Below are 27,480 nucleotides of genomic sequence, written 5' to 3'. Positions count from 1 at the left end.
TATAAACCCATTTCCCAATTATTGGAGCATATGCATAACCTTTTCAGTAGATTTGCTTCAAATGTAGCAATATAGGTCAACATATGTAAAGCATCACAAAGACAATGGCTAGGGTGACCACCGCTTGAACTCGATAGGGTTAAGTAACATACAGCATTTAATATTATGGAAATCCTTGGGTTGTCTATGGTTACCTACTGCTTTTCTCCATGACATTGTTTTTAAGTTAAACCCCAAGAATTTAAAACATGCTACGGAAAATTGGAGGCAGGAGACAAATGAGTAAAAATATATTCCAGTCCTGAATATATATAGATGCGGAATAGGAATGTTTCTTGAACTAAGCAGAGGTAAAATACACTGAGAATCAGTTTCACCAACAAACAATCTCTCCTGCCCAATCTGGAGGGTTTCTTTGCGCCGCCAGTGTGGGAGGAATCTCCCACACCAAACCAATCATATTGCAGGACACAGTTCTGTCAAGAAGGGGGCCTACATGGTGAGGGAGGAGTGTGTGTCAGTGAGGGTCCTCAACTCCCCATGGTCAGGATGTGAGAGGGCATGGGGATCTTTTCGCACACGCAGACGTACCCAGAAACCTTTTTAGTCTTGACAAGAAAATGCAGTTCATAACGTTCGTTGAAGACTACCTGAATCAACATGTGATTCCATAAATCCAGCCTCTGCTTAGAAATGAGAAAATCTGATAAAATAAATGAACAAACATTAAAACCTGACAAGATGGTACAAGAAGAGTACATGGAGAATCTAAATAAGGAATATAAATCTGGAAGATATTACGGTGAACAATCACTGAATCTCAACATACTTACGTAAAAGATACGCCAATACAAGGCTTAGGGTGTCATTGAAATTTGTCACAAATCAACAAGAAAATAAGCTAAAAGTACAACAATACATATCAGAGACGAACCTACGGAACAATAACTACTAATCCTAAAGATATCATCAAGAATTCAAGACTAAATAATTCGATAAAAGATACTACTTCCAAGAGAAGTTTGCTATGTATCCTTTAACAAGGGAAAAAGGAAAGAAAAGCAGAATATAAAAATACATGAAAGAGAAGGTTAAGCTATTGGAAAATAAGAAAGAGAGAATAAAAGAATCGTGGTTATAATTCAACGGCAAACAAGATGAACTTTTTTGATTTCTGGAAAGCAGAGCTTACACCGGTACAACTCATAACGAAAAGAACTACTGTACAAGGGTTTCCATACAAGGTAGTGATGAGTGAGGACAACCTAAAGTATGATGAAGGAACATAATGTTTTTGGAAATAATACAAGATTTTAAATAAAGGAGACTGAACACTTTGTACAAGTGTTATCAGGAATTTTCTCATACTATAAAATCTGGGACCGATCAACTGGTCTGGGCAACATTGCAAAAGGATGGGGCAGAACAACAGGTCCCGGCAACATTGCGAAAGGCGGCGGTAGAACAACAGGTCCCCGCAACATTGTCGCTGGATGTGATTGATTCACAGGTCCTTGCAACACTGCTGCAGGATGGGACTGATCCACAGCTCCCTGTAACAATACACAGAAAAATCCTTCATTATGGTTACATAATATATAAAATAAGAGTAACATCATGCATCCACAAAAATCCACAAACCTTACCTTAGAACATGTATGCATTTGATGTTTGGTTTCCCCACATGTACGACATATTCTTTTCTTCTTTGGTGACTGTTCACAGCCTGATTTCTCTCTCGAAGACACAAGACGACCTTTTGCTTTGGTCTGTGACAGATCAGGCACATCGCTCTCCTTATGTTCATTGATATTTCCCCCTTGAAAGCTACTACCACAACCCAGATCTTCAGGAAGTGTGGCACTTCTAGGCATATGGATATCACAAAGTTTTTCCAAGCCTCCTTGTAGAATTCTAATAGCAACAGTAGTTCGCTCAGCGCAAGTAGAACCAAACTCTACAAATTTGGTAGCTGTTTCTTTCAAAATCTCCCTGGAACATCCTCCCACTTCGTCAATACAAGACTCAACATACCTAGCACTCATTGTCCACCTCTTTAAAATATATCGTGGTGGGATCTCAAATACATTTACCATTTGGAATACCTTAAGCACATGCCTGCAAAGCATCCCTTCAAACTCGAACATCTGACAACTGCAGCTTATACCATTATCAACTGTATTAAACGTAACAAGGTGCATGTTTTTGTCCTTCTCATTGTATTTACCCACTATGAACTTGCTGACAGGCCCCTCCTCATCAGTCTTATTTGCAATGCAACAAGAACTTTCAAGGAATTCATGTCGAAATACTGAGAACATACTCCTAGTGAAAACTCTTGCAGCTTGTTCTTCAATTGGGTTTTTGGATGTTAAAACTGTTTTGGTATGCATTGTTACAAAATCTTCATCTGATTCCTTTTCACGAAGTTGCTTTAGGGCCTGATCATACTGAGGTATAAATGCACTTAGAGGAGTTCCTTCATGCATGAATCCATCAAAATAAGAATTTATCCCCTCACTTCTCTTTATTGTAGTCATTCCAGCAAAGAATGTATCTTGTAGATACAGTGGCACCCAAAGGTGGCGCTGATCATACATTAAATTTAACCAACTATTTTCTTTCAAACCATACTTCACAATAATCGCCACCCACCCTGACTCAAATTCTTCTGGCTTCCGACTTGTATGAATGCACTTTCTATATTCAGCTTCAAATTCCTTGTGCATTTTAAAAACATATCCGAGATTATCTAACTCATTTTTTGCCATATGCCACATGCAAAACCTGAGCCTTACTCCTGGAAAAACCTTCTCTATGGCCATTTTCATTGCTTTGTCTTGATATGTTATCATTGAAGTAGGCTGCTGATCTGACATTGCTTTGAGCCAGGTTTCAAATAGCCAAACATAAGATTCCACAGTTTCATCTGCCAGCAACCCACATCCGAACACTGTAGACTGCCTGTGGTGATTTACACCAGTGAAACAAGCAAGTGGAAACCTGTACTTGTCTGACTGATATGAGGTATCAAATACCACCACATCCCCAAACTGCTTGTAAGCCTCTCTTGCCCGGGTATCCACCCAAAACAAGCTCCTTATGCTCTGATTTGTACCAAAATCTGCTGCATAAAAAAATCCAGAATCCACAGACTGCATGCTCCGGAAATACTCCAGCATACAATCCCAATCCCAATCAACTCCAGTGTTATTTTTACATTCTTTCTTCACATAATTCTTGCAATCTTGATAGTTAATTCCCATATCATCTGCTCTTCCTGCAGCATCCTTAAACTGATCTTTATTGTCAGATGGTCCAACTTCAAGTCTAACAGGGATTGACCTCATAGTGTTTGTCATTTTTCGATGTGACCGAAGTTTGTAAGCTTCAACAGGATTAACAAGTTCATGATTGTGGTCATGATGAACTTTGTAAGCAATCCATCCACCAGATTTTCTTTTAATGCTCATAGCTGCCCGGCAATCTACCCTTGTTTCTCTTCGAGACCGAACCGCCTTACCCTTATAACGTTTATCTTTTGTCCAACGAAACCCTTCATGTGCACACACATACTTCCGGGAAAGAACACTCTTGTCAACCTTTGAGCGTTCTACACGACTCTTCCGTATACTAAAGCCCTTCTCCATAGCATATGCATTGTAGAATTCATATGCCTCATCTTCAGACTCAAATTGCAAACCAACGTATGGCTCCGATCCAAGCTTTTTGAGGGAGGCATGATCGTTTTCCTTTCCACTACTTTCATTTGTATCAACATCATCCTTTATTGGTTCCTGTACATCCACAATCAGTTGTGTCTCTTGAATACTGTCATCAAACACCATTACATCAGCTTCTGATATATCTTGACCAAGAGTCCTATTATTTTCCATTTCATCTCCTTTTGGAGATGCTTGGATGTCCAAAGTAAGATCAGGCTCTTGAATGACGACATCAGCTTCTAATATATCTTGATCAAGATTGATATCATATTCCATTTCAAGACCTTCACACAATTGTCAAAATGAAATGCATTATTAAATGAGGAAGTGACGGACAACAAAGCTTAAAAATTGAACCATTTACGTGTCATTGAAAACAGAATTGTAGGCATTATCGATTGAAATAAATCACATAAGTCATGCTATTCACTTTTTGATCTTCTCTGATATAAAATTTATCAAAGGGTAATGCAGGTGATCAACTATGGCATTTACACCATGGATAGTAACCAGAAAAGAGAAAGGCTGTAATTAACATCCAGCAACATAATCAAAACCCTAATTGCACGATTAAAGGTAGTGTACCTTGACACACATCTCATCCACTTGAAGAGCATAAGAATCCCATGCACAACCAATCTAAAACAAAATCCAGATAATATTGATGTTTGGCTTTAGTTTCACAAGGTGGCGCAACTAGGCTTATGGACCTTTAAATGTACAAGACCAAGAAAAGATTCATCAATGTTGTTTACAAGGCCCATTTAGTAGTTTTTACGGTAGGCTTCACATTGGCTGTAAATCAAGCTGATGTAAACCCAGACAAAACTGCTCAAAATGGAAATTCAAAGTCTTCACCATGGGGGTCAGTCTCAAATAATTTTTTTTTGTCAATAACAAAAATTCCTGTTGTCCTCCAGTAAGTTCCGAAATCAATTTTATAGTTACCATACAACACCTTTACATATAATTGCCAAATACCAAAAAAAAAAAAAAAAAAAAAAAAAAAAGAAGGAAGAAAAAACTTACAGCACCCATTGAGTTTTTGTGGTGTGATTCTGTCCTAAATTGGTGTGCAACAGTGTAACTTTATTAGTTTTTAGGCATAGATTGGTGAGACTCCATTCTTGGTTCAAGAATCCTGACAACTGAGCCTCCTCTCAGTTATCTGCACTCTCTTTTCCTTTCAGGAAAAAGATGAAAGGTGCCAAAATACTGTTGTATACATGAGTGCCAGTATGCTCCAACCAATCAGAACCCCACACAACCAAAATTAGAAGTGAAGACAATCCTACCCAAAAACTAAATAAAGAACTCAACAAGGACTTGAATCAAGTGGAAAAAATCCATAGGGAGAGAGGAATGGAAATCCTGCTATGGATCATTTTGCCTTGCCTCACATAAATTTTTCACAAAGTGCTTAAATCTTATCAATATTGAGAATCTCAAGCTCATAGGTTGGCTAACCAAATAAATTAGAAAGATACCAACTCAAAATATTTGGGCACTTGACCACAAGGAAGTTAAGGATTAAATAAATGAAAAGAATAGACAACTTATGGTTGGAGTGTTACAACAGCCTCATCTATTCCTGTTCATCTTCTTTCTCCCCAGTTCCTGAAGGTTACAATCCTATTCCCACAGCATGGCTACCAATGTGTGTGTGTGTGTGTGTGCGTGAGAGAGAGAGAGAGAGAGAGAGATTTAAAAAAGATACCAAACTCAAATGGGAAAGAATAGGGATGTGGGAACATAGAGGAGATAAGGGATTCCAGAATCATGCAAAACCTTAGATCGGACTCACCATTTGATGTTGGAACTTTCTTAACACATTTGAAATCTTTTAGGGGGCACAACATGAATCACTTCACCATAGTAAATGGTATATACAAGCAAAGATTGAAACATAAAGTTAAGATAGAGAGTTTTGTGACAAAACCAAGGATTTGTGTAACCAGTAACCGCAATTAGTGGAAGAAAATAGAGAAGAGAGAGAATGGAAGAGAAGAATGAGACTGCAAGGAGAATAACAGCCGATAGATGTAGCTACCTCCCTCATCATGTATATATATTCAACTAATTACAAGAGAGCAAGGACTAGAAGCCTTGCGGAAATAGGAAAGAGAAAGATTCCTAGCTAACATAGGAAAATAAAGATCTAATTTAACTAGGAAAGTAATAAAGTAAATCTAGCCTAAACAATAATTAACCACCACGATAGGGACACTCCCCCCATCATGGTACACATCTTAACACTCCCCCTCAAGTTGTAGTATAAATATATCAAAAGAAGGCTCCAGCTTGGATCAATAAGAATAGATATTAAAAGCAACACTAATCTTGGGCATAAACAGTAGTGGTAGACGCCGGTGAGCACATGAAGAACTTCATCCAGATAGCAGTATCAACTCAAGGGCATCACTCATTAGCAACTTCAGTAGATAATAATCTTCGTATCGAACAAATCCAATCAGCAACGAGTAAAATAGGCGGCAGTGAACACGAACCACAATCCACAAGATCATAGCAACAACAGTAATATCAAAGACACTTCTCAAAGAAGGCTAGTAGTAGGTAGGTAGTCATCTTCTCAAAGAGAGATAAAAGTGCAGCATCCAATGGCTACATCATAAACAACAGGTAGTAGGTAGTTTTCTTCCCAAAGAAAGCTAAAAGTGTGGTTCCAATAGCTACATATAAGCTCTTCTCAAAGAAAGAAGAAAAGTAGTACGTAGTATTCTTCTCAAACAAAGGCCGATATAGAGCCCCAAACTGAGGTCTTAGATAAAAACCTCTGTTGAGATAGGCTAGTTACCCGATTGGGGGAACTAGTCCTAGTTGTGTTAGGATTGCAGTCCTAGTTGTGTTTGTGTTAGGATTACTCTTTTTCTTTCTTTTATTTTTTATTTTCCACTGTTTTATTGTATTTTCCTCCTCAGCCGAGTGCTATTCTGGGATTCCTAGTTGTACTAGGAATTCCTAGTAGGATTAGGACCGAGGAGTTTTACTTCAATTACATGTACTTCAGATTACTATAAATAAAGGGCCTGGGTGATCGATTCTGATCACTAAAGCATTCATATTCAGAGCTGTCTACATGGTATCAGAGCCATCTGTGATCTGAAGAACAGCTTCCCCTCGATTTTTCTGGTTTCCATCTTCAACACACTCTCGGCTTCTGGTTCTCTTCTTCTCCAACTCTCTCGGACTCTCTACTTCATGCAGGGCAGCATCTTTGAGGTGATTCAATGAAGAATTAGCTACTGCCCTCCATGACACCTCTCTGAAAATCATTCAAATACTGGGGTGATCTGAACCTGCCGCAGGTTTCCTCCAACCTTGGAGATCAAGCTGCTGCCCTAATCGAGCTGGATTTCTGGTTTTATTTGGAGATTGATTCCTGCACCTTCTGATCTACACCCTATTGTTTTCAAACTGCAGATCCAAAGCTGCAATTTTTTGAATTCAATCCACAGCAGATCCAAATCTGCAATTATTTTGCATTCAGATCTGTCCCTGCTAACCTAAATCTTCTCCAATTCAGGGCTTTTATTGGCTCATCCGAAGGGGCCACTGTCTGGAAGGACACTTTCTCTGCTACAAGGAAGACACTCGAACCTTGTTTCAGCTAGTTCTAAGGGCTGCAACTCATACAGCCTTAAAACCCAGGGCTCTACTCGATTAGGGTTTCCTATTACATCATCAGTTTTTTTTTCTGATTTTTGAAGAAACTTTACATGATGTCTGACATCACTTCAGCTGATTCTGATGGATCTTCTCGACCAGAGTATCTTCCTTTTGCTTCTCCCACCAAATTAGATGGGACAAACTATTTAATGTGGTCCAGATCCACTTACCTTACAGTTGCTGGCCGTGGCTATACAGGACACCTTACAGCACTACTCCTATCCCTACTGAAGAAGGAGCTGCCAAGACTAAATGGTTATCCATCGACTCCATGGTCATGTCATACCTTATTCATTCTATGCATCCTTCAATTGCATCGGGCTACCTTCTCCTAGACACTGCTGCCCGGATATGGAAGGCTGCCAAAGACACCTATTCACGGTAGGGAATGATGCTCGGTCTCACGAATTAAGGAAGAAAATCCATGACACCAAGCGAATGATTCATCAATCCCTCAATACTATGCTGAACTCCGCAAGTATTGGCAAGAACTTGATCATTACTCTGATTATCAGCCCACTAATGCCACTGACATTGCTGCCTACAAAAAGCATATTGACAAAATTAGGGTTTATGATTTTTTGGCTGGACTTAATGTGGAATACGACCCAATTAGGGTTCAGATTCTAGGCAAAGACCCTTTCCCTACATTGGAATAGTCTTATGCCTTGGTTAACAGTGAAGATTGCTGAAGAACTGCTATGCTCAATACTACAGTTCCGGATCGATCAGCATTACAGACCGGGGCTGGTTCTACTCCTTCAGTTGCTGATACTTCTAAATTTGAGAAGACACAGGTTAAATGTGAGCATTGTGGAAAATTGTGGCACACCAAGGCCACCTGTTGGAAGATACATGGCAAACGAGCCGACTTTGAGGCTAAACGTGCTGCTCACAAATCGAAAAACAAAGCTAATCATACTGAAGCTGTCACTCCTACCCCTCCTACTGACACTGGACTATCCAAGAATGAACTTCAGGCTTTCTGTCGTATGTTACAGGCTTCCGCTGCTACAACAACACCAGCCAATTCTTCCACTCCTCCAGGTTCAAATTTAGCTCACTCAGGTATTTCTTTTGTTGGTCACTGTGAATCGGTAGCCTCCTCTCCCTGGATCATAGACTCCAGTGCCACTGATCATATGACTAGATCCTCCAGTATCTTTACTCGTTACTCTCCTACATCTGGTAAAGACAAAGTACGGGTAGCTGATGGCTCTCTCTCCTCTATCTCTGGAAAGGGCTCCATCAGTTGCACACCTTCCTTACAGTTATCATCTGTTTTACATATTCCTAAATTTACCACTAATCTTCTTTCTATCAGTAGTCTTACCCGTGACCCAAATTGTAAAGTAACATTTTTTTCTTCACACTGTGTGTTTCAGGATCTGGCAACGGGGGCGACGATTGGATGTGGTAAGATGCATGGTGGATTGTACCTGCTTGATACTGGGAGTCTTACTTCACCACCGCCTTTGGCTTCTCCCATCCATCAAAGTGCGTTAGTTTCTTCTGAACTTCAACAATGGCATAATAGACTAGGTCGCCCCCTTTTGGAACATTATCCCTTTTATTTCCAACATTAGCTAAAGAATATCATAAAGATGATTTTTTTTGTTGTGTTTTGGCTAAACAACATCGTTCTACTTATTCTATTTCTAATAAAAGAAGCTCTTCTCCTTTTAATATTGTTCACTCTGATGTTTGGGGGCCTAGCCGCAAACCATCCCTTAAAGGCCACCGTTGGTTTGTTTCTTTCATTGATTGTTATTCTAGGTGTACATGGGTATATTTAATGCACAACAAAAGTGAAGTTTTCTCTTGTTTTCAAAATTTTCATAAAATGATTCAGACCCAATACACTGCCACTCTCAAGATATTGCGTAGTGACAATGGTAAAGAATACATGGATGGTCAGTTTCAGCAGTACCTTGCTGCCCATGGAATACTCCATCAAACCAGTTGTGTTGATACCCCAGCCCAAAATGGTGTGGCTGAAAGAAAAAACCGCCACCTTCTTGAGGTGACTCGGGCTCTTATGTTTGCCCATTCTGTCCCTTCCCAATATTGGGGAGATGCTGTCCTGACTTCTGCCTATCTTATCAATAGGCTCCCTACTCGAGTCCTTGACTCTGCCACCCCTGCTTCATTACTGCAGGGGTCCTCCACCTTTGTTGTCCCACCAAAGGAGTTTGGTTGTGTCTGTTATGTTCGCGGTACCCGATCTTCAGGCAAGCTTGAACCCCGTGGGACCCGGTGTATTTTTTTAGGTTACTCTCCTTCCCAAAAGGGATATAAGTGTTACCATCCTCCTACCCGTCGCACCTTCACCAGTATGGATGTTGTCTTTCATGAAACTCTATTATCACCCCACACCTCTTCAGGGGGAGACTTTTGGTGAAGATGTGATGGTTGACCTTCCCATACAGACCCAGACCCGAGTCCAACTACCTATTTCACCCACCCCTCAACCGACTGTTGTTTCCTCCCCTCTCCCCTCTCCTGCTTCCCAGGGGGAGAACTTAGAGGATGCTGAAAATCCTATTGATGATAATTCCCTTCAGGGGGAGGTGACTCCAGTCCAACAAACCATTAGGGAATTTCAGAAGAAAATTAACGACTCTAATCTCAAAACATATCACAGGGGACATTCCCAATACAAGCAGCTTCCATCCACTGTAGCTCCAGCACCACTACAGTTGTCGGCCCTGGAACCAGATCGATCTCCAGGTAACATATCCTCTCCTTCATCTCCTGATTTACCTATTGCTCATCGTAAAGGTATTCGGGCTTGTACCCAGCACCCCATTTCTCATGTAGTCTCTTATGACTCCCTTTCTCCATCATTTCGTACATTTATCTCCTCTCTTTCTTCTGTTCGTATTCCCCAAAATTGGCAGGAAGCTTTTGCAGATGGAAAGTGGAAAGCAGCAATGATGGAAGAAATGCAAGCCTTAAAAAAGAATAATACATGGGAACTTGTGGTTCTTCCTCCAGGAAAGAAACCAGTTGGATGTAAGTGGGTGTTTGTGGTGAAACAGAAGGTAGATGGCACTGTGGATCGATACAAAGCACGTTTGGTTGCAAAAGGATTTACTCAGACCTATGGGATCGATTACCAGGAGACTTTTGCACCAATCGCAAAATTAAATATTGTCAGAGTGCTACTTTCTTGTGCAGTGAATCTTGGCTGGGAATTACAACAATTAGATGTGAAGAATGCCTTCGTCCATGGAGAACTTGACGAGGAAGTGTACATGGACATTCCACCTGGATTCTCTTGTGATAAGACCAGCGGAAAAGTTTGTAAATTGAAGCGTGCTTTATATGGACTGAAACAGTCCCCTCGTGCATGGTTTACACGATTTCATAAGGCAATGGTCTCTGCAGGTTATAAGCAGAGCAACGCTGATCATACTTTGTTTATCAAGAAAAATGGTGAAAAGGTAACTCTCCTAATAGTTTATGTTGATGATATTGTGGTGACTGGGAATGATAATCATGAAATTACCCAGTTGAAGACTTATCTTGGGTGAGAATTTGAAATAAAAGATCTGGGAAAACTAAAGTACTTTCTAAGGATAGAAGTTGCTAGATCTTCTAAAGGCATCTTTCTTTCTCAAAGAAAGTACATCCTAGATTTATTGACTAAGACTGGAATGCTAGGGTGTCATCCTTCCGATACACCTATGGATGATACTACAAGACTGAAAAGGAGGGAACTCCTGTTGATAAAGGTCGGTATCAAAGATTGGTTGGTAAGCTCATCTATCTGTCTCATACAAGACCTGACAAAGCAATATCTGTGAGTATGGTTAGTCAGTTCATGCATGATCCACACTCCTCTCACATGGATGCTGTTATCTGGATCCTTCGATATTTAAAATCAGCACCGGGTAAAGGAATTCTTTTGTCTCCGAATGGTCATCTTCGTGTCGAAGCATATACTGATGCGGATTGGGCTGGTTCCTCTAATAGAAAGTCCATTTCTGGCTATTGCTCATTTGTTGGAGGCAATCTTGTTACGTGGCGTAGTAAAAAGCAGAACGTCGTGGCAAGATCTAGTGCTGAAGCAGAGTTTCGTGCTATGACACAAGGTATTTGTGAAATGTTGTGGATCAAAGGTTTATTACAAGATATCAAGACTCCTGTTCCTCTTCCCATGAACAAGGCTACTATTAGTATTGCTCACAACCCGGTTCAACATGATCGTACTAAGCATGTGGAGGTTGACAGACACTTTATTAAAGAAAAGTTGGAAGGAGGGCTGGTGTGTGTTCCGTTTGTGCAATCTTCTGACCAGCTTGCTGATGTGTTTACTAAAGGCTTAAGTGGAAAGATTTTTCATCCCATTCTTGTCAAGTTGGGCATGGTTGACATTTATGCTCCAACTTGAGGGGGAGTGTTGAGATAGGCTAGTTACCCGATTGGGGGAACTAGTCCTAGTTGTGTTAGGATTGTAGTCCTAGTTGTGTTTGTGTTAGGATTGCAGTCCTAGTTGTGTTAGGATTACTCTTTTTCTTTCTTTTATTTTTTATTTTCCACTGTTTTATTGTATTTTCCTCCTTAGCCGAGTGCTATTCTGGGATTCCTAGTTGTACTAGGAATTCCTAGTAGGATTAGGACTGAGGAGTTTTACTTCAATTACATGTACTTCAGATTACTATAAATAAAGGGCCTGGGTGATCGATTCTGATCACTCGAGCATTCATATTCAGAGCTGTCTACAACCTCCAATGGTAAATAGGCAGTATAGGTTACTGCGGACCAAATAGCATCAGGTTGTTGTAGACCAAATAAACTATTTAGGTTACTGTGGACCAGATAGGCAGTAGACCAAATCTCCCCCTCACGAGTAGCATTACACATAGACAAATAATGACCACCAATAATCAGCATCTCAAAGGATGAGCATCACAAAAAAATCCCATAACCAAGAGCAGCTGCAAATAATCTCCAATAAAAAATCTTCAATCTCCCCATAGTAGTAAATAATTCCCAGGCAAGAACCAATCGTAAAAAATTTTCAAATCCCAAGCTGATGTGAACTGGGGGTCCAAGACCCTAAAATGAGTGTTTATGTGCTCACACATGGCAAATCTGTACTAATTCATTGAATTCTGGATTCGAAAACCCTATTTGGGTTCGCTATGGACCCACCCACGTGCTTGAACATGGCAATATGTAATGGCAGTGGAAATCTTTTTATTAAATCAAAGTACATACTCCAATTAAGAAGGTAATGGTATTCTGGTAAATAACCAGAACTATTCAAAAGGTTATTGGTAAAGAATGAAACAATAGGAGTATGACACATGAAAGGAAATAAAAACCATTGTGTGGGAACAAACTTGACAATAAGGGACGATGGTTAAAGTTGGAAGATAAATAAAAGGTGGGCCATAGCATAATAACAGAAAGGGAGAGGGGGCAATATGGGAAAACTCAAAGAATAAAACAAAGTAACTCTCAACCCACGTGAAACCTAACAAAAGAAAGGAACTAAGAAAAGAAAGAGAGGAACTTACGAAAGAAATTCATCTCTTTCCTTCAGTAAAACCAAAAATCAAAACCTTCAGAGTTTTTCAACCTTCAACCATACAAAAGCTATAATCCGAGGGAAATTGAATAATGAACCAGAGGTGGAAAGCATGGAACCTAAAACACCAGTATATAAATCTTCTTTAATCCATTGATCAAAACACCAATCACCAGAGAATGAATCAACAGCAAACACAAATACCAAAAGGGGAAATTACCATCTTCAGCAACATACCATGAACATCAACTTCAGTAAATTCACAAAGGGCAACAGTAGCATCAGAGAACCTTTGATTCATCAAAGGACTCCAGCAGCAGGGATTGACATAGCAGCAAATCAACAATCCTTTAAGAAAATCAGAAATCACCAACAGTAGTTCTTCGATTCTTCAACCAGTAGTAGAGAAAATTGGCAGTAAAGGAACCCTTCGCAACAGATTCGACAGTTCGTAACCAAAACCAACAACCACTTGTAAGAAGCCCTAATACTACCTTTTTTTCCTATGTTTCAGCAACTAGGGATTTTTCAGATTTTTTTTTTCTTCTTCTTCTTCTTCTTCATTGCTCTGATACAATGTGACAAAACCAAGGATTTGTGTAACCAGTACCTGCAATTAGTGGGAGAAAATAGAGAAGAGAAAAAGAATGGAAGAGAAGAATGAGACTGGAAGGAGAATAGCAGCCGATAGATGTAGCTACATCCCTCATCATGTATATATACATTCAACTAATTACAAGAGAGCAAGGACTAGAAGCCTTGTGGAAATAAGAAAGAGAAAGACTCCTAGCTAAAATAGGAAAATAAAGATCTAACTTAACTAGGAAAGTAATAAAGTAAATCTAGCCTAAGCAATACTTAACTACCACGATAGGGACACTCCCCCTATCGTGGTAGACATCTTAACAGGTTTCTTGCACCAAAGTGTGGGAAGCCATTCCAACACCAACAGTCTTTTTTACCACATGGAAGTGTCTGTTGGGGCCCAAAATTGTGACATGTTGTCCACATCATTACTAGACATGGGTTAATTTTTTGACCAAACTGACTTTTCCATGTCTTATAAAACGGTTTAAAATTTGTTTTAAAAGAAGTGAAATGTATTTGAAGACGGTTGAAAACAAATAAATGTAATACCCCGTCCCCAGAAAAGTATATAATATTGAATTTTATGGTTGACAGGTGTAGACGGGGTCGTTTTTTACAGAATCTGGTTCGAGTCAGCCCAATGGAGAAGTATTAACAATACAAGTAAATACGAATTTTCATTATTTATAAGCATTGAGTATGTTAAAATGAACCTAAGTATGGCGTGGACCCTTCACGTGAGTTTTAGAAGGACATGGAGTAGGGGTACAAGTTTGGCCCTGACGGCCCGAGCCCGCCCTGAGCCCAAGCGGGGCCTAGGTTGAGATACCTTGGCCCTGAGGGCGGGTCACAGGGTTGGGTATTTCCGGCTTTGAGTCGGGGCTGGGTTAGGGTTGTGGCCTCAGGCTAAGCCCGGCCCAACTAAGTCTTTTTCTTCTTGTTCATTTTTTTTTTGTTCTGCTTCATCTTCCTCTTCTTTCTTTTTTCTCTTCTTCTTCTTCGTCTTCTTCTTCCTAACCTGGCCAGCCCATGCATCTACCTTTGCCCGCCTGGCCAGCCCATGCATGTCTCTTTCCCAGCTTGGCCAGCTCATGCATCTCCCTTCCAACCCATGGTTAGGGCCAATCAGGGTCAGCCTGGCCCGATCCTGAGGGCGGGTCAGGGTTGGATTTTTCTGGCCTTGAGTCAGGGTCGGGTCGGGCCCGGGCCCAGCTAAGGGGAGTCAGGGTTGGGTTGGGGTTTTAAAAGGCCCGACCCAACTCGACCTTGTTGCAGCACTAACATGGAGTTAGAATTTTGGAAAGCCCAAAACATGAAAAACGGGGGAAATCGAGTTACCTCCATTGTGGAAAACGAATCGGGTCAAATGGAGTTAAGACAAGAAAGTTATGAGCAATTTAGTGGTTGCTGGTCGATCATACCTGCACTGATCAATAGGTTTCAGCAACCTGAAGGTCGGTCCTCTGGTCGATCGATAGATCGTGACGGTCAACCATCAGGACGCAAAAATGACCATTTAAGTTCTAATTTGTCTCATTTTTGGGTGCATATTAAAAGAAGGAAAAAGGGGAGTGCAACACGAGGACTTCCAAGGGGGAAACGCTTCTTGAGTCAAGAAGATCAAGAGTTGGAGCTAGGGTTAGGGTTTTAAGCTTGGAAAGGTAAACCCTAAGCCCCTTTTTTGATTTCTTTGGATGTTTTGAGTATTTGATCCATTAGAAAGTTTCATAATAGTATTATTAAGACTTTAAAATGATTTATTCTGAAAGGGGATGAAATCCCATAGTGTATTCAGGAAAAAGGGAGTAAAAACCTTATTTTAGGGTTTAGTTTTCACATGTTGGGCTACTAGTTCGACTTGGGGATCAACCGGTGGTACCTAGATGCCCAAGTAAGCTTGTAGAGACAAGTTTAGTTAAGTATGGATGGTGGGGGACCTTACCCACTATTCCAAGAGTATAAAGGAGAAGCCTAATGTTAATGAAATGTGTTAACAAAACAGGTTTGTGGAATAATGCTTGAATGATCAATGAGATCAGTCAAGCTCTCTATTTATAATAATAATAGAGATTACAAGGGAAAAAACACTGTTCACGACACTGTTCACGTGAACAGTGCCACCGCCCTAATTACATTTCTACCCTTGCTCATAAATACATAAATAAAGAATAAATAAAACACCCAAAGACCAGAATACCCCCATGGTATTCTGGTGTACATAATTTAACACTCCCCCTCAAGTTGGTGCAAATATATCAATCATGCATTCATGCCCAACTTGACTAGAATGGGATGGAACAATTTCCCAAATAATCCCTTAGTGAAGATATTAGCAACCTGATCAGCAGACTTCACAAAGGAAACACAAATCAACTCTTCTTCCAGTTTTTCCTTGATGAAATGTCTGTCCACTTCAACATGTTTAGTGCGATCATGCTGTACCGGGTTGTGTGCAATGCTGATTGCAGCTTTGTTATCACAGTACAACATCATGGGAAGATGAACAGGAACACCAAGATCTTGTAGCAAGCCTTTCAACCAAAGTAACTCACAAATGCCCTGTGCCATAGTACGAAACTTGGCTTCAACACTAGAACGAGCCACCACTATCTGCTTCTTGCTACACCAAGTGACCAAATTGCCTCCTACAAAAGAACAGTACCCAGAGATAGACTTCCAATCTGCAGAACCAGCCCAGTTAGCATCGGTATACACCTCTACCCGTAGGTTACCATTAGGAGACAGAAGAATGCCTTTTCCAGGAGCTGACTTCAAGTAGTGGAGAATCCGAAGAACAGCCTCCATGTGAGAAGAATAGGGATCATGCATGAACTGACTCACAATACTCACAGTAATAGCAATATCTGGACGAGTGTGTGAGAGATAAATCAGCTTTCCCACTAGGCGTTGGTACCGGCCTTTATCAACAGATTCACCCTCCTTTTCTTTGAGACGAACAGTAACCTCCATAGGAGTATCTGAAGGGTGACATCCTAACAGACCAGTTTTAGCCAACAAGTCTAGGACATACTTCCTTTGGGAGAGAAAGATGCCTTTAGAAGACTGGCAACCTCAATCCCAAGAAAGTACCGCAGCGCCCCTAGATCTTTAATCTCGAATTCCTGCCCAAGAAAACTCTTCAACTGGATGATCTCATCCCCATCATTGCCTGTAACCACAATGTCATCCACATACACTATAAGAACAATGAGCTTCTCACCAGCCCACTTTATAAAGAGAGTATGATCAGCATTACTTTGCTTGTAGCCAACAGATGTCATTGCCTTGTGGAACCGACCAAACCATGCTCGAGGTGACTACTTCAGCCCATACAGTGCTCACTTCAATTTGCACACCTTGCCTTTATTATTGTCAGAAGAAAAACCTGGTGGAATATCCATGTATACCTCCTCACAAAGTTCCCCATTTAGGAAGGCATTCTTCACATCCAACTGTTGGAGATCCCATCAAAGATTAACTGCACACGATAATAAAATCCGAACTGTATTCAATTTTACAACAGGGGCAAAAATCTCCTGATAGTTAATCCCATATGTTTGGGTGAAGCCTTTTGCAACCAAACGTGCCTTATACCGATCCATAGACCCATCAATCTTTTGTTTGACCACAAACACCCACTTACATCAGACTGATTTTTTTCCTAGAGGGAGGGTTACAAGATCCCAAGTGTTGTTTTTTTTTTAAAGCTCTCATTTCTTCCAACATAGTTACCTTCCACTTTCCATTTGTATATGCTTCCTGCCAGTTTTTAGGAATAGAAACAAAAGAAAAAGAGGACACATGCACGAAAAGATGGAGAAAGAAAACTATAAGAAACAAAGCGAGAAATGGGGTGCATAGTGCAAGTCCTTGTACATTTTCGATGAGCAATAGGTAGATCGAAAGGAGAGGTCTCACCACAAGGAGGAGGAGGATCTGACTCCTGGGTCGGCAATTGGATAGGTATTGATGCCACAGTAGATTGATGCTGCCCTCTGTCGGAGTGTCTCTTGTAGGTGATGATATTAGAGTTGTCAATTCTCTTCTGAAATTCACTGATGGTTCTCTGGATTGGAGTCAACTCCCCCTGACAATGATCATTACCACCATTATTTCCTACACACTCCCCCTGTAAAGGAGTCCCTACAGATGAAGGGACAGCAGCCAAAGGAGGTTGGGCAACAGCCAAAGGAGGCTTCACAGCAGCGGTAGGAGGCTGGGCAGCAGCCAAAGGAGGAATTTCAAGGGGAGGAAACACAAGCACATCTTCAATGGAACCAGATTTCTCCCCCTGAAGATGTGTAGACTAATAATAGGCAAGACTTTCATGAAAGACCATATCCATACTGACCATAGTACGACGAGAAGGAGGGTGGTAACACTTATAACCTTTCTGGGTTGGGGAGTAACCCAAAAAAATACACATTAACCCACAAGGATCAAATTTGCCATGAGGTTTAGTGTCTCTGGCATAACACACACAACCGAAAACTTTGGGAGGAACCACAAAAGTTGAATTCCCATGTAAAATATCCGTCGAACTGCGGGAGTCAAGAACACGGGAAGGCAACCGATTAATAAGATAGGTTACAGTAAGAATAGCATCCCCCCAATATTGGGAGGGAACATGGCGCGAAAACATCAACGCCCTGGCCACTTCCAACAAGTGTCGGTTCTTCCTTTCAGCCACACCATTTTGGGCTGGGGTATCAACACAACTTGTCTGATGAACAATCCTATTATCAGCAAGGTATTTCTGAAATTGAATCTCTGTATACTCAGTCCCATTATCACTTCTCAAGACTTTGAGAGTAGCATTGAACTGAGTTTTGACCATGTTATGGAAATGCTGAAAACAGGAAAAAACTTGACCTTTGGTGTGTAAAAGATAAACCCATGTGTGTCTAGAATGACAATCAATAAAAGAGACAAACCAACGGTGACCAGAAACCGAAGTCTTACGACTGGGGCCCCAAACATTAGAATGTACTAATTGAAAAAGTGAAGAACTCATTTTATTAGAAATAGAATAAGTTGAACGTGTCTGTTTGGCCAGAACACAAGCCTCACAAAAGACATCGGTCTTATCACAATGTTTGACCAAAGTAGGAAATAAAGATGCTAAGATGCTTAAGGGGGGGGGTGACCTAATCTAGAGTGCCACTGATAAATTTCAGAAGATACTAAGGAATTCTGATGTAGTGGTAGTAATGGAGGTGGAGTGAGACGTCCATCGTCAAGCAGGTACAGACCACCATGCACTTTACCCAATCCAATCGTCTTCCCAGAGTCCAGATCCTGAAAAACACAATGGGAAGGAAAAAAAGGTTACTTTGCAGTTAAGATCACGAGTTATACTACTAATAGAAAGAAGGTTAGTAGTAAAATTTGGAATATGTAAAACATTGGACAAAGGAAGGGAAGGAGTGCAGTTAATGATTCCTTTTCCAGAAATGGAGGAAAGGGAACCATCAGCCACCATGCCTTTGTCTTTCCCAGAGGTAGGAGAATAACGATGGAAGAGGCTAGAGGACCCGGTCATGTGATCTTTAGCTCCAGAATCAATGATCCATGGATGGGAAGCTACAGAGGCACAATGACCACCAAACGAAATACCTGGCCGAGCAAAGTGTGAACCTGAAGGAGTAGATGAAGTAGTAGTAGCTGGTGTAGTAGAGGCAGCAGCAGTGGAAGACTTTAGCAGACGTAGGAATGCCTGTAAATCCTCCTGAGATAGGCCAGTGTCAGTAGTAGGGGCTGCAGTGACAGACTCAGAGTGATTGGCCTTGGTTTTTAGAAGGGGAGGAAAAAAAAAACGATAGGAAGGGGGTGGGTTTTGAAAACTTAGATCAGAGAAATTTTGGCTCTGATACCATGTTAACAAAACAGGTTTGTGGAATAATGCTTGAATGATCAATGAGATCAGTCAAGCTCTCTATTTATTATAATAAAAGAGATTACAAGGGGAAAAATACTATTCGCAATACTGTTCATGACACTGTTTACGTGAATAGAATCACAGCCCTAATTACATTTCTACCCTTGCTCATAAATACATAAATAAATAATAAATAAAACACCCAAAGACCAGAATACCCCCATGGTATTCTGGTGTACATAATTTAACAAAATGATATGTAGAGATCCATTTTGATCCAAGAGTGATAGAGGAGTACCAGATGCACTGTTTGAGGACAATAGACATAGCACATAGCACAGACACAAACAGGTGAGGGGAATTCAAACATATCATTGCATGTTTTCCCAGTATTGTTTATAGTATCATGCCTCTGAAATTCTTTATGTTAAATATAGAAATAAAATGATGTTTTTATGAATTGTTAAGCATAGTGAGGCATAATAAGTAAAAGAACAGTAAAAGACCGAAACTGAAGGTTTCAACAATGTCTGCTTCAACAAAGGAATGAATGGGGTAATGGGGTCTTCCATGTCTACTCCACTAGTATGGTAGACATTAGGGATTCCATCAATATCCAGTTAATCCTGGAGTTGAGGTAGGTAGTGTGGACTGGAAGTGGAGATTAATAAAGAAAGATATGAGAACCAGAGGATCAAGAAAAGTAAAGAACACAACAATAAGACCCTGTGACTGCCAACCATGGTTCGTAATCTTGGTATCAAGATAGGATTGGTGAATCGCCCGAAATCGGGCCAAATAAGACGCATTTGCCCCATTTTCTGTAAAAAACAATATTTATTACCTTTTCACCCTTGTCCGTACCAATGTATCGGATCGGTCTCAGCCAATACTGATCCGGCCAATATCAGCCGATCTGATCCAAGATTAGGACCATGCTGCCAACCCTTTCCAATAAGGGTTTAAGTATTGGATGAGGCATAGATAGGTCTCCCCTCCAACATGCAATGGTGATACATAACGGTATGTTGGGGGCGTGCGATGACAATATGTAGTGGCATGAGTGAGATGTGTCTCTAGTGTGCGACGGTGATATGTAACTGTACATTGAGGATGGCTATCAGGGTGCGATAGCAATACGTATCGGTAACATTGATAGTGAGACAAAATCCTCCTAGTTATGAGATATAGAGTAGCAGGTCACTGAAACAGCTGTTCAGACATAGAAATAAAGTAAAAGGCAAGTACAACAAAAGACAAGTATAGTATGCATCGTTTTAAAATGCCATGCATGATAGTTAATATGCTCAGATATTATATCCCAGCTGTTCATAGAATGATTTGCCAGCATAGCGTGATTTGTATATTCATGAGCATGATATGAACTGTGTTTTTTTTTTCACAGCTAGTTAGCTCACCCCATAGTTATGAATGTTTTTACAGAGCACGCCCATGTGGAGTGTCAGTGTGCTGATTGTACAAGGAGAGCTAGAGGAAGGACATCAGACCCTCTAAGTAGTTGATCAGAGAGATTAGAGACAGTATTTTGATGTTTATACACATTTTGTTGTATATAGTAGAATATGATCTTTTGATGTAAGTAACTGTAACAATTTACAGGAGACGTAATAAAAAATTATGTTTATAGCATGAGATGGCTTATGCCAGTATTTACAGAGTTTTTCAGATGTTTATAGTCATGTTTACAGTTATTCTGCTGCGATATTCTGATGTCTTTGATATAATCTAATGTATGTTTATAGTTTCCGCATATGGAAAGTAACAAAAATGAAAGATCAGCCGTTACTTAACGGCAGCCAGTGAGGGCTTGCAATATCTTTAACCCAGAGTTGGAGGCGATACAATAAAGTAATAGCTCTATACATGGTGGAGATAAGCCATTAAATTTTACATGTGGCTTGTCCTAGGAACTCCACACCAAATATGACTCGTGAACGTGATTTTTTACCGGTAAAACTTGAATTATTCAACTGAAGCAAAGCCCTCCTTATCTAAGAAAAATGGTAACATGCTGAAATTAAAAGACAAAATTGTAACAACACAGATTCCAAACACTAAAAGCTGAAACGCTAGAAGAGGCAGGGGTTTCAGTTTTTTCAACTCCCTCTCCCTCTCTCCCTATCAGCCTCTGTGTCTGTTTCTTGAAATAGAAGGTTCTGTGAAATCATCAGATAGTCAGTTTTGAGTGTGCTGGCTATGTGTTGAAAGAAGGATTATTTCCTTATGTACTGAAAAGAGCAAGCTTTAAAGCAGGTTTATAAATTGTTGAATAAAGGGCTGCTAAACCTGAGTTCCAACATTTGGATCACCATGGGTGACAGAAATTATCCAATATAACTAATATCTTGAGCTCCCATCAAATTGACACCATTAATCTCGATCTGAACCACAACTCCCACCTGAATTCTAATACCAAAACTTCACCCGTTCAGAACATTCAAGATTCCCACATTCTCAAATTGAAACTAAATCACAGACCCTACACACAAAACACCATACACCCAAAAAAAAAAAAAACCTATCATAATTAATTTTTAAAAAAATCCGACCAGTCTACGTCAACCAGCTCTTCCAAGTACCTGAAAACGGGATTCCAGTGAATTTCCCTCCATCTACAGAAGAAATTCAAAGAGAATAGAAGTACAAATTTCTGTCTCAGAGAATCAAAAATATCATCCACCACCACTCTGTCAGTTAAAAAGAAGCCCTAAATTCTTACCATCTGCCCGTAATTGTTTCCCTTTTCCTTATGTCCTCATATCGAACTCATTTCATTTCCCATGAAATCCAACAAATTCAGTGAAATCATATAATAAAGAGATACCCAATTAAAAAAAAATGATGAAACTGAATCTGCCTATGAGCTAATAAGCTAATATACACTGAAGTACAGTAATTAAATAATTTCACTGACCTCCCCCTTGAATTTTAGCTTCGTGATGGTTAGGCTTTTTGTTTCATTACACAGTTCCTTTTCAATTATAGATCGTTAATCTCTGGATTCCAACTGAACTGCTGTTGCAGGAAGGGTCGAAGCCTCGAAGGATGAAGGAGGGCAAGTGAGACTGGAGAGAGAAGAGACGGGAAAGACGAGGGAGAGGTGAGATAAGCAGCTTCGTGTGAAGCAGCATAATAGGCATATAGAGAAATGTTTGAGTGAGATTAAATAGCACGTGTTTATGTGCAAACGTTATCTAACCAGTCGGATTGGAATAAACAAAGGCTTAGGGAGCTTTGATGCTTACGCGTGTGTGCATCGTAAACTAGGGAATCGCGCAAGATGGGGTAATATTGTATGTGCGCACCTGTATAAGTGCGTTTTGTAGCTTCTTCTCATTCTATTTTCCTGTCTTTTTATGTTGGAGGGAGATATTTTGCACTTTGTGCCACTTTTTATGCCACTTGCCCTTTCTTTTTGTTTTTTCTGGTTTAATCTTCGATACTTTAATGGCTAATTTGCACTGCAAAGATGGTATGCCGCAACCCATGGCTTCAAGTATCGGTATCGTATCGCCCGTATCGAGTGATACATACTGATTTTGCTAGTCACTCATATTGATATCGTGCTGATATCGTATCGATAGGACGGTACAGACAAGAGGTAAAATGGTTAGAAAACTCATTCTTTTAAGGAAATTCAGGGGTAATTTTGTCCACTACATTCGATCCAGGCCGATACCGTATTGGTATCATATCGGTTTTGCGTGTTGCCGATACCCGTTCCGATACCGTACACTAAAACCATGCTACAACCCACAAGTAATGGTGTCAATTTTGGTTTGGAACCCGGACTGTCTTGCTAAAACCCGAAACCTACCCATTCCATTTAGAGGGAACTGGTTTTAGAACCGATTATTAAATGAGACGGGGCGATTCTAGGATGAGTTTCTCAACAGATTTAGAACCGCAAGCCCCTTTACCCAAAAAAAAAAAAAGAATCCAAACCGCTAGGACCAGTTTAATGCCTAAATTACTTATTTAAAATTAATTAATACTTAATAATTATATAAGAAGTATAAATTATATTGGGTTTAGTTGACTGTTTTTATTCTTAAGAATTGATATTTGATTATATTAATGCCAGCGCGTGTGGGCAGTGTGGATTGGTTCTTTTCGGCACGTATGAAGATCCCTTTATTGGCACGTTTGTGCATGCGCTTAAACTTATCTGTGTTTACAGCTTGATCTTTAGGGTAGTGCTTGTGAATCAAACCCTAGTCAGGATGACCCAATCAATGGCATGTGAGACCGGATCAATTTCCACTCCTTGGTTTTGGGTACCAATTTTCCATACCATGTGTTTATCATGCTATCTATCAGTGTTTTGTCTTTTATTCTTCTTTGTTTGGCGTTGGACACGCATGAATGAATAGCCTTTTTTTCTATTAAAAAAAAAAAAAAGGCTTAGGAATATATTCAATTATTTGTATGCTTGGAACATATAATTGTTTGAGACTTTGAGTGCTTAGGTTTAGTTAAGGAACCAAAACTGGAATCGGACCGTCCCATTATTAATGAGATCGGATCTTAATTTAGGGACCGTTCAGTTAATGGGATGGTTCTGGGATTGATCCCTTTGGGACCGGAACAGAGAACCATCCCAATTACCGTCCCGTTTGACACACTTACCCGTGGGAATGTCAAAAGTTGCCTATATTGGTAGGTCTAAAATGTACCAACTGGTTGAAGCCTAAAACTACTCGATCCATTATTAAATGTGTCTTGCTCAAGCACTGAACGATTAATAATCATGCATTCCTAGTGTAAGGTAATGGTTTGGCTGTGACTTGATTGAGATTGACCAAATACTATGAACAACCGATTACTAACTATTTACAACCTGATTATCCCGTTTAAACACATTCACTTCGATTATATCATGTTTATGATTTGTTAAGGACGGTTTATAATCCAATTAGTCAATTAGCCTAGTGACCTTGAGCTAATATATGAAACAGGCAACTGACCAACCGGTTGACTAGAAATGTGTCCATGCCCTGGACCTACAAGGCCCAATTACTTAAACGGCAAAAAAAGGTACAAAACCTTAAATTGGTGGGGACCGACTCGACCTGATGGTCGACAGTGACACCCCTAGTGTGTTGCTCATACCCCCACAAACTGGTCTAATAAGAACCAACTAGAGTAGAGGCAACTCCTAACCATGGAAGAAGAACTCGATCGAAACCTGTCAAAACCACCGAGTTAACTCGGTTTCGCAAGTTTTCAAGACGAGTTGAAAGGTGATTTTAAAAAAATCTAGAGTTTCGATAGAAATTCGATGGTTTTGACCAGTTTTGACTAAGATGTTGGTAATTACGCAAGTTTTGACACTTATGTCCATCGAAACTTGGGAAAACCTGGGTCAAAACCAGTATAGATATTTAAATAAATGCTTTTGTATTTGTATTTCATTTACTTAAGATATTATTCATAATAAGCAAATACCCCTTATTTGAATTCAATAAAAATATTTAAAAAATCAAATTTCAAAAGGAGAAAAAAAGTCAACCCCCCAGTTCAAGAACAAAAATTTAATTTTCGGTGGTAGGTGCAATTTTCAATTTTCTATTACTGGAGTTTTTCTTAATATGGTAAAACATTGCTAAAATTCGAAAGAGCGATAAAATATTCATTTGTTTTGATGTCCAAAAAAATATTTTCATTCAGAGCGATTTTGACAACATTTGCACACCCAAATTAAGTTTGACCGGTACATAACTCCTTCAATATAAACCATATTTAAACAATCTTGGACTTGTTGGAAAGCTATCAAAACAAAGCTTCTAACAAATCCAAGATTGGTTAAATCTGATTTATATTGAAGGTGTTATGTTTCGGGGCAAACCTTATTCGATACCATGTCCAAGAACAATGTATAGTATCAAACTTGGATCAAAACCACGAGTATTATTTTTAGTGTTTTCTATGTGAAACTAATGCATGGATTGGATTTAAAATGTCAAAAATATGCAGCACAACAAGAATCAGGGCAAAAAAACAACTTTTGGGCTTTGAAACCAAGGTTCGAGTTAGCCTGAAGAAAATTTTAGGTTTCGATCGAGATATGGTCGAAATCGAGACGAACTCGATTTTTGGCTGATCGAAACCTAATCGAAACCCGAGATTTAGAACCTTGCTCCTAACCAACGAAATTTGAAGATTTGAGCATTCTCTAAATGATAGTTACAATTTAACCCAAATACCCCTTTATTATCTGTGAAATAATTGTTAAATGATCAAAATCATTACCAGCGAAAGCAAGATTCATCGCCATGAAAGTTGAGAGAGAGAGAGGTATCTTACCTTGTTAGAATGAAGAGGGGGAAAAAAACCCTTTTAAATCTCTTATATAATGTCGATTCATAGTCAAACACGTTTGATCAGATGGGAGTCCATCTCTCTCTCGAGTCTACTTGTTAGTTGACTTGTCTGTTGTATTTGAACGTAGCATTGACGCGCTGTTGACTGGGTATTCAATACATGGATTGATTTACTTATTTATTTATTTATTTATTTTCATTTCTCATGGTCGAATTATTAAAGTTTTTTTTTGGTAAAGGAATTATTAAGTGAATATATTAAGTTTTGGAATTTTCTTCCAACGAATTAAATCCAGATTCCAAAAACCTAACCACATTTTTGTAATTTTTTAATTTTCCGTTGCAATGCATCCATGCCTTGCTTCTTCAATCACTCAAATTTGGATTCTTCTCTTTATACCTACCATCTGAACAAGGGATTCAAACCATGAAATTGGGATCTGAATCGACAATTACCATTTTGGATTCGTATCGATTGGAGAAATAATTTAATTTTGGTTGTCTGAAGCATTTAGGTGGACAAGTTCATCATCTAAGTCTAAGTATTGTTCAGATTCCTGTTAGACTTCACAATTGTTTTTTGACTGGGAAGAGAGTGATTAAAGAGTCTATGAGAGTTTTTGTTTTTTTTTTTGGACTAAAGGAAATCAATTATTGAAGAAACAAGAAAACTCATGGCTGTGAATTACATAACTCAAGAACCCATAGATTGGAGACCTTCCTTGTCAGATAAAAAAGATGGTTGGATGACGATTGCACTACAGTTTTTATCTTCTCAAGTGTTGGGTTGAACATGTTTGAGAAAAGGTCTGTGTGAACATAAAGATCAGGGCTCGTGGTCTTCTTGTTCATGATTTCATTTGATGACATGGGAGTAGGACCACTAGCCTGTTTAATTAGAATTTGCTTTTGTGAATTGTTTTGGGCATGCACTTTAAGTTAAATTCCATTAGACAAAAGAACTCTCAATAGCTTTCACATTGACCCTTTCCCTCCTTGTTCTCCAAGTTTGTATAAAAGAGAGGAGAGCTTCCTTGGCACAATATTCACAAAGTGAAGCTTTAAAAGGGCTTCAACATCTCTCCCCTTGCGACCAATTACAGCTACACTGTCTATTATATTCTCTTCTCCATCTCCCAATCGCCAACCATATTTGGTTCCACCATGGAGCTGTTTACATTGGCTGCTGCTTCCAATTCTCTCGTTATCTTCTGTCTCTGCAATTTGATCATTGTCATTCTCCTCTTAAATGGTTCAGCAAAGCCCAGTTCACCAGCTACTCAAGAAAGTTTCATTATTTGTGCTCATGAAGTTCCAAAGAGATTTGATGATGAGAAAGAGGAGAAAAGAGGACATGAAGCAGTATTCTCCTCGGAAGAAATTGACGCATCATCATCTGAAAATATTCCTCAAGCAGAAAATGCTGAGAAATTACCCATTGATTATGTTGGTAGGGAGGAAAGTGATGAAAATAAAGACGAGTGCGAAGAAGATGACAATGAACTGAGGAGGAGAGTGGAGGAATTCATTGACAAGGTACATAGAGGATGGAAGGCAGAGAAGTCAATGACCTTGCACCCAAGTAGATGTTCGATACTGTGATTTTCACTGTTTTCATCATCTCTTGCAAGAAAATCCTGACACACAATTTGGAAATTAAATAATTCTTACATAACTCAGCAAGGAAATTTTGATCATTTGTCACTGGTGTTGGTGGCT

The 27,480-nt window shown here is 39.6% G+C and overlaps 2 protein-coding genes across 4 annotated transcripts in view; one reads left to right on the top strand and one right to left on the bottom strand.

The window, feature by feature from the left end:
* The window catches only part of LOC122654449 (uncharacterized mitochondrial protein AtMg00810-like), an 87,209-nt gene that overhangs the window by 7,542 nt on the left and 52,187 nt on the right, over window positions 1–27,480 (top strand). The gene's annotated exons all lie outside the window — the stretch shown is intronic.
* LOC122648923 (protein FAR1-RELATED SEQUENCE 5-like) lies at window positions 1,145–22,443 on the bottom strand. Of its 3 annotated transcripts, none has more exons than XM_043842241.1 (3): window positions 22,353–22,443; window positions 1,647–4,009; window positions 1,145–1,553 (listed from the first exon to the last, which is right to left on the bottom strand). In XM_043842241.1, exons 2-3 carry the CDS (start codon window positions 3,999–4,001, stop codon window positions 1,368–1,370), a joined length of 2,541 nt encoding a protein of 846 aa, XP_043698176.1. In that variant the 5' UTR covers window positions 4,002–4,009; window positions 22,353–22,443; the 3' UTR covers window positions 1,145–1,367. The 3 variants fall into 3 exon arrangements, with proteins under 3 accessions (XP_043698176.1, XP_043698175.1, XP_043698177.1); XM_043842240.1 differs by lacking the exon at window positions 22,353–22,443 and adding an exon at window positions 4,090–4,395; XM_043842242.1 differs by lacking the exon at window positions 22,353–22,443 and adding an exon at window positions 4,156–4,394.

The sequence above is a fragment of the Telopea speciosissima genome, chromosome 1 (genome assembly GCF_018873765.1).
Source record: "Telopea speciosissima isolate NSW1024214 ecotype Mountain lineage chromosome 1, Tspe_v1, whole genome shotgun sequence".
Classification (NCBI taxonomy): Eukaryota; Viridiplantae; Streptophyta; class Magnoliopsida; order Proteales; family Proteaceae; genus Telopea; species Telopea speciosissima.
The sequence above is the reverse complement of the archived record's forward strand: the minus strand, read 5'-3'. Positions and strand labels throughout refer to the sequence as shown.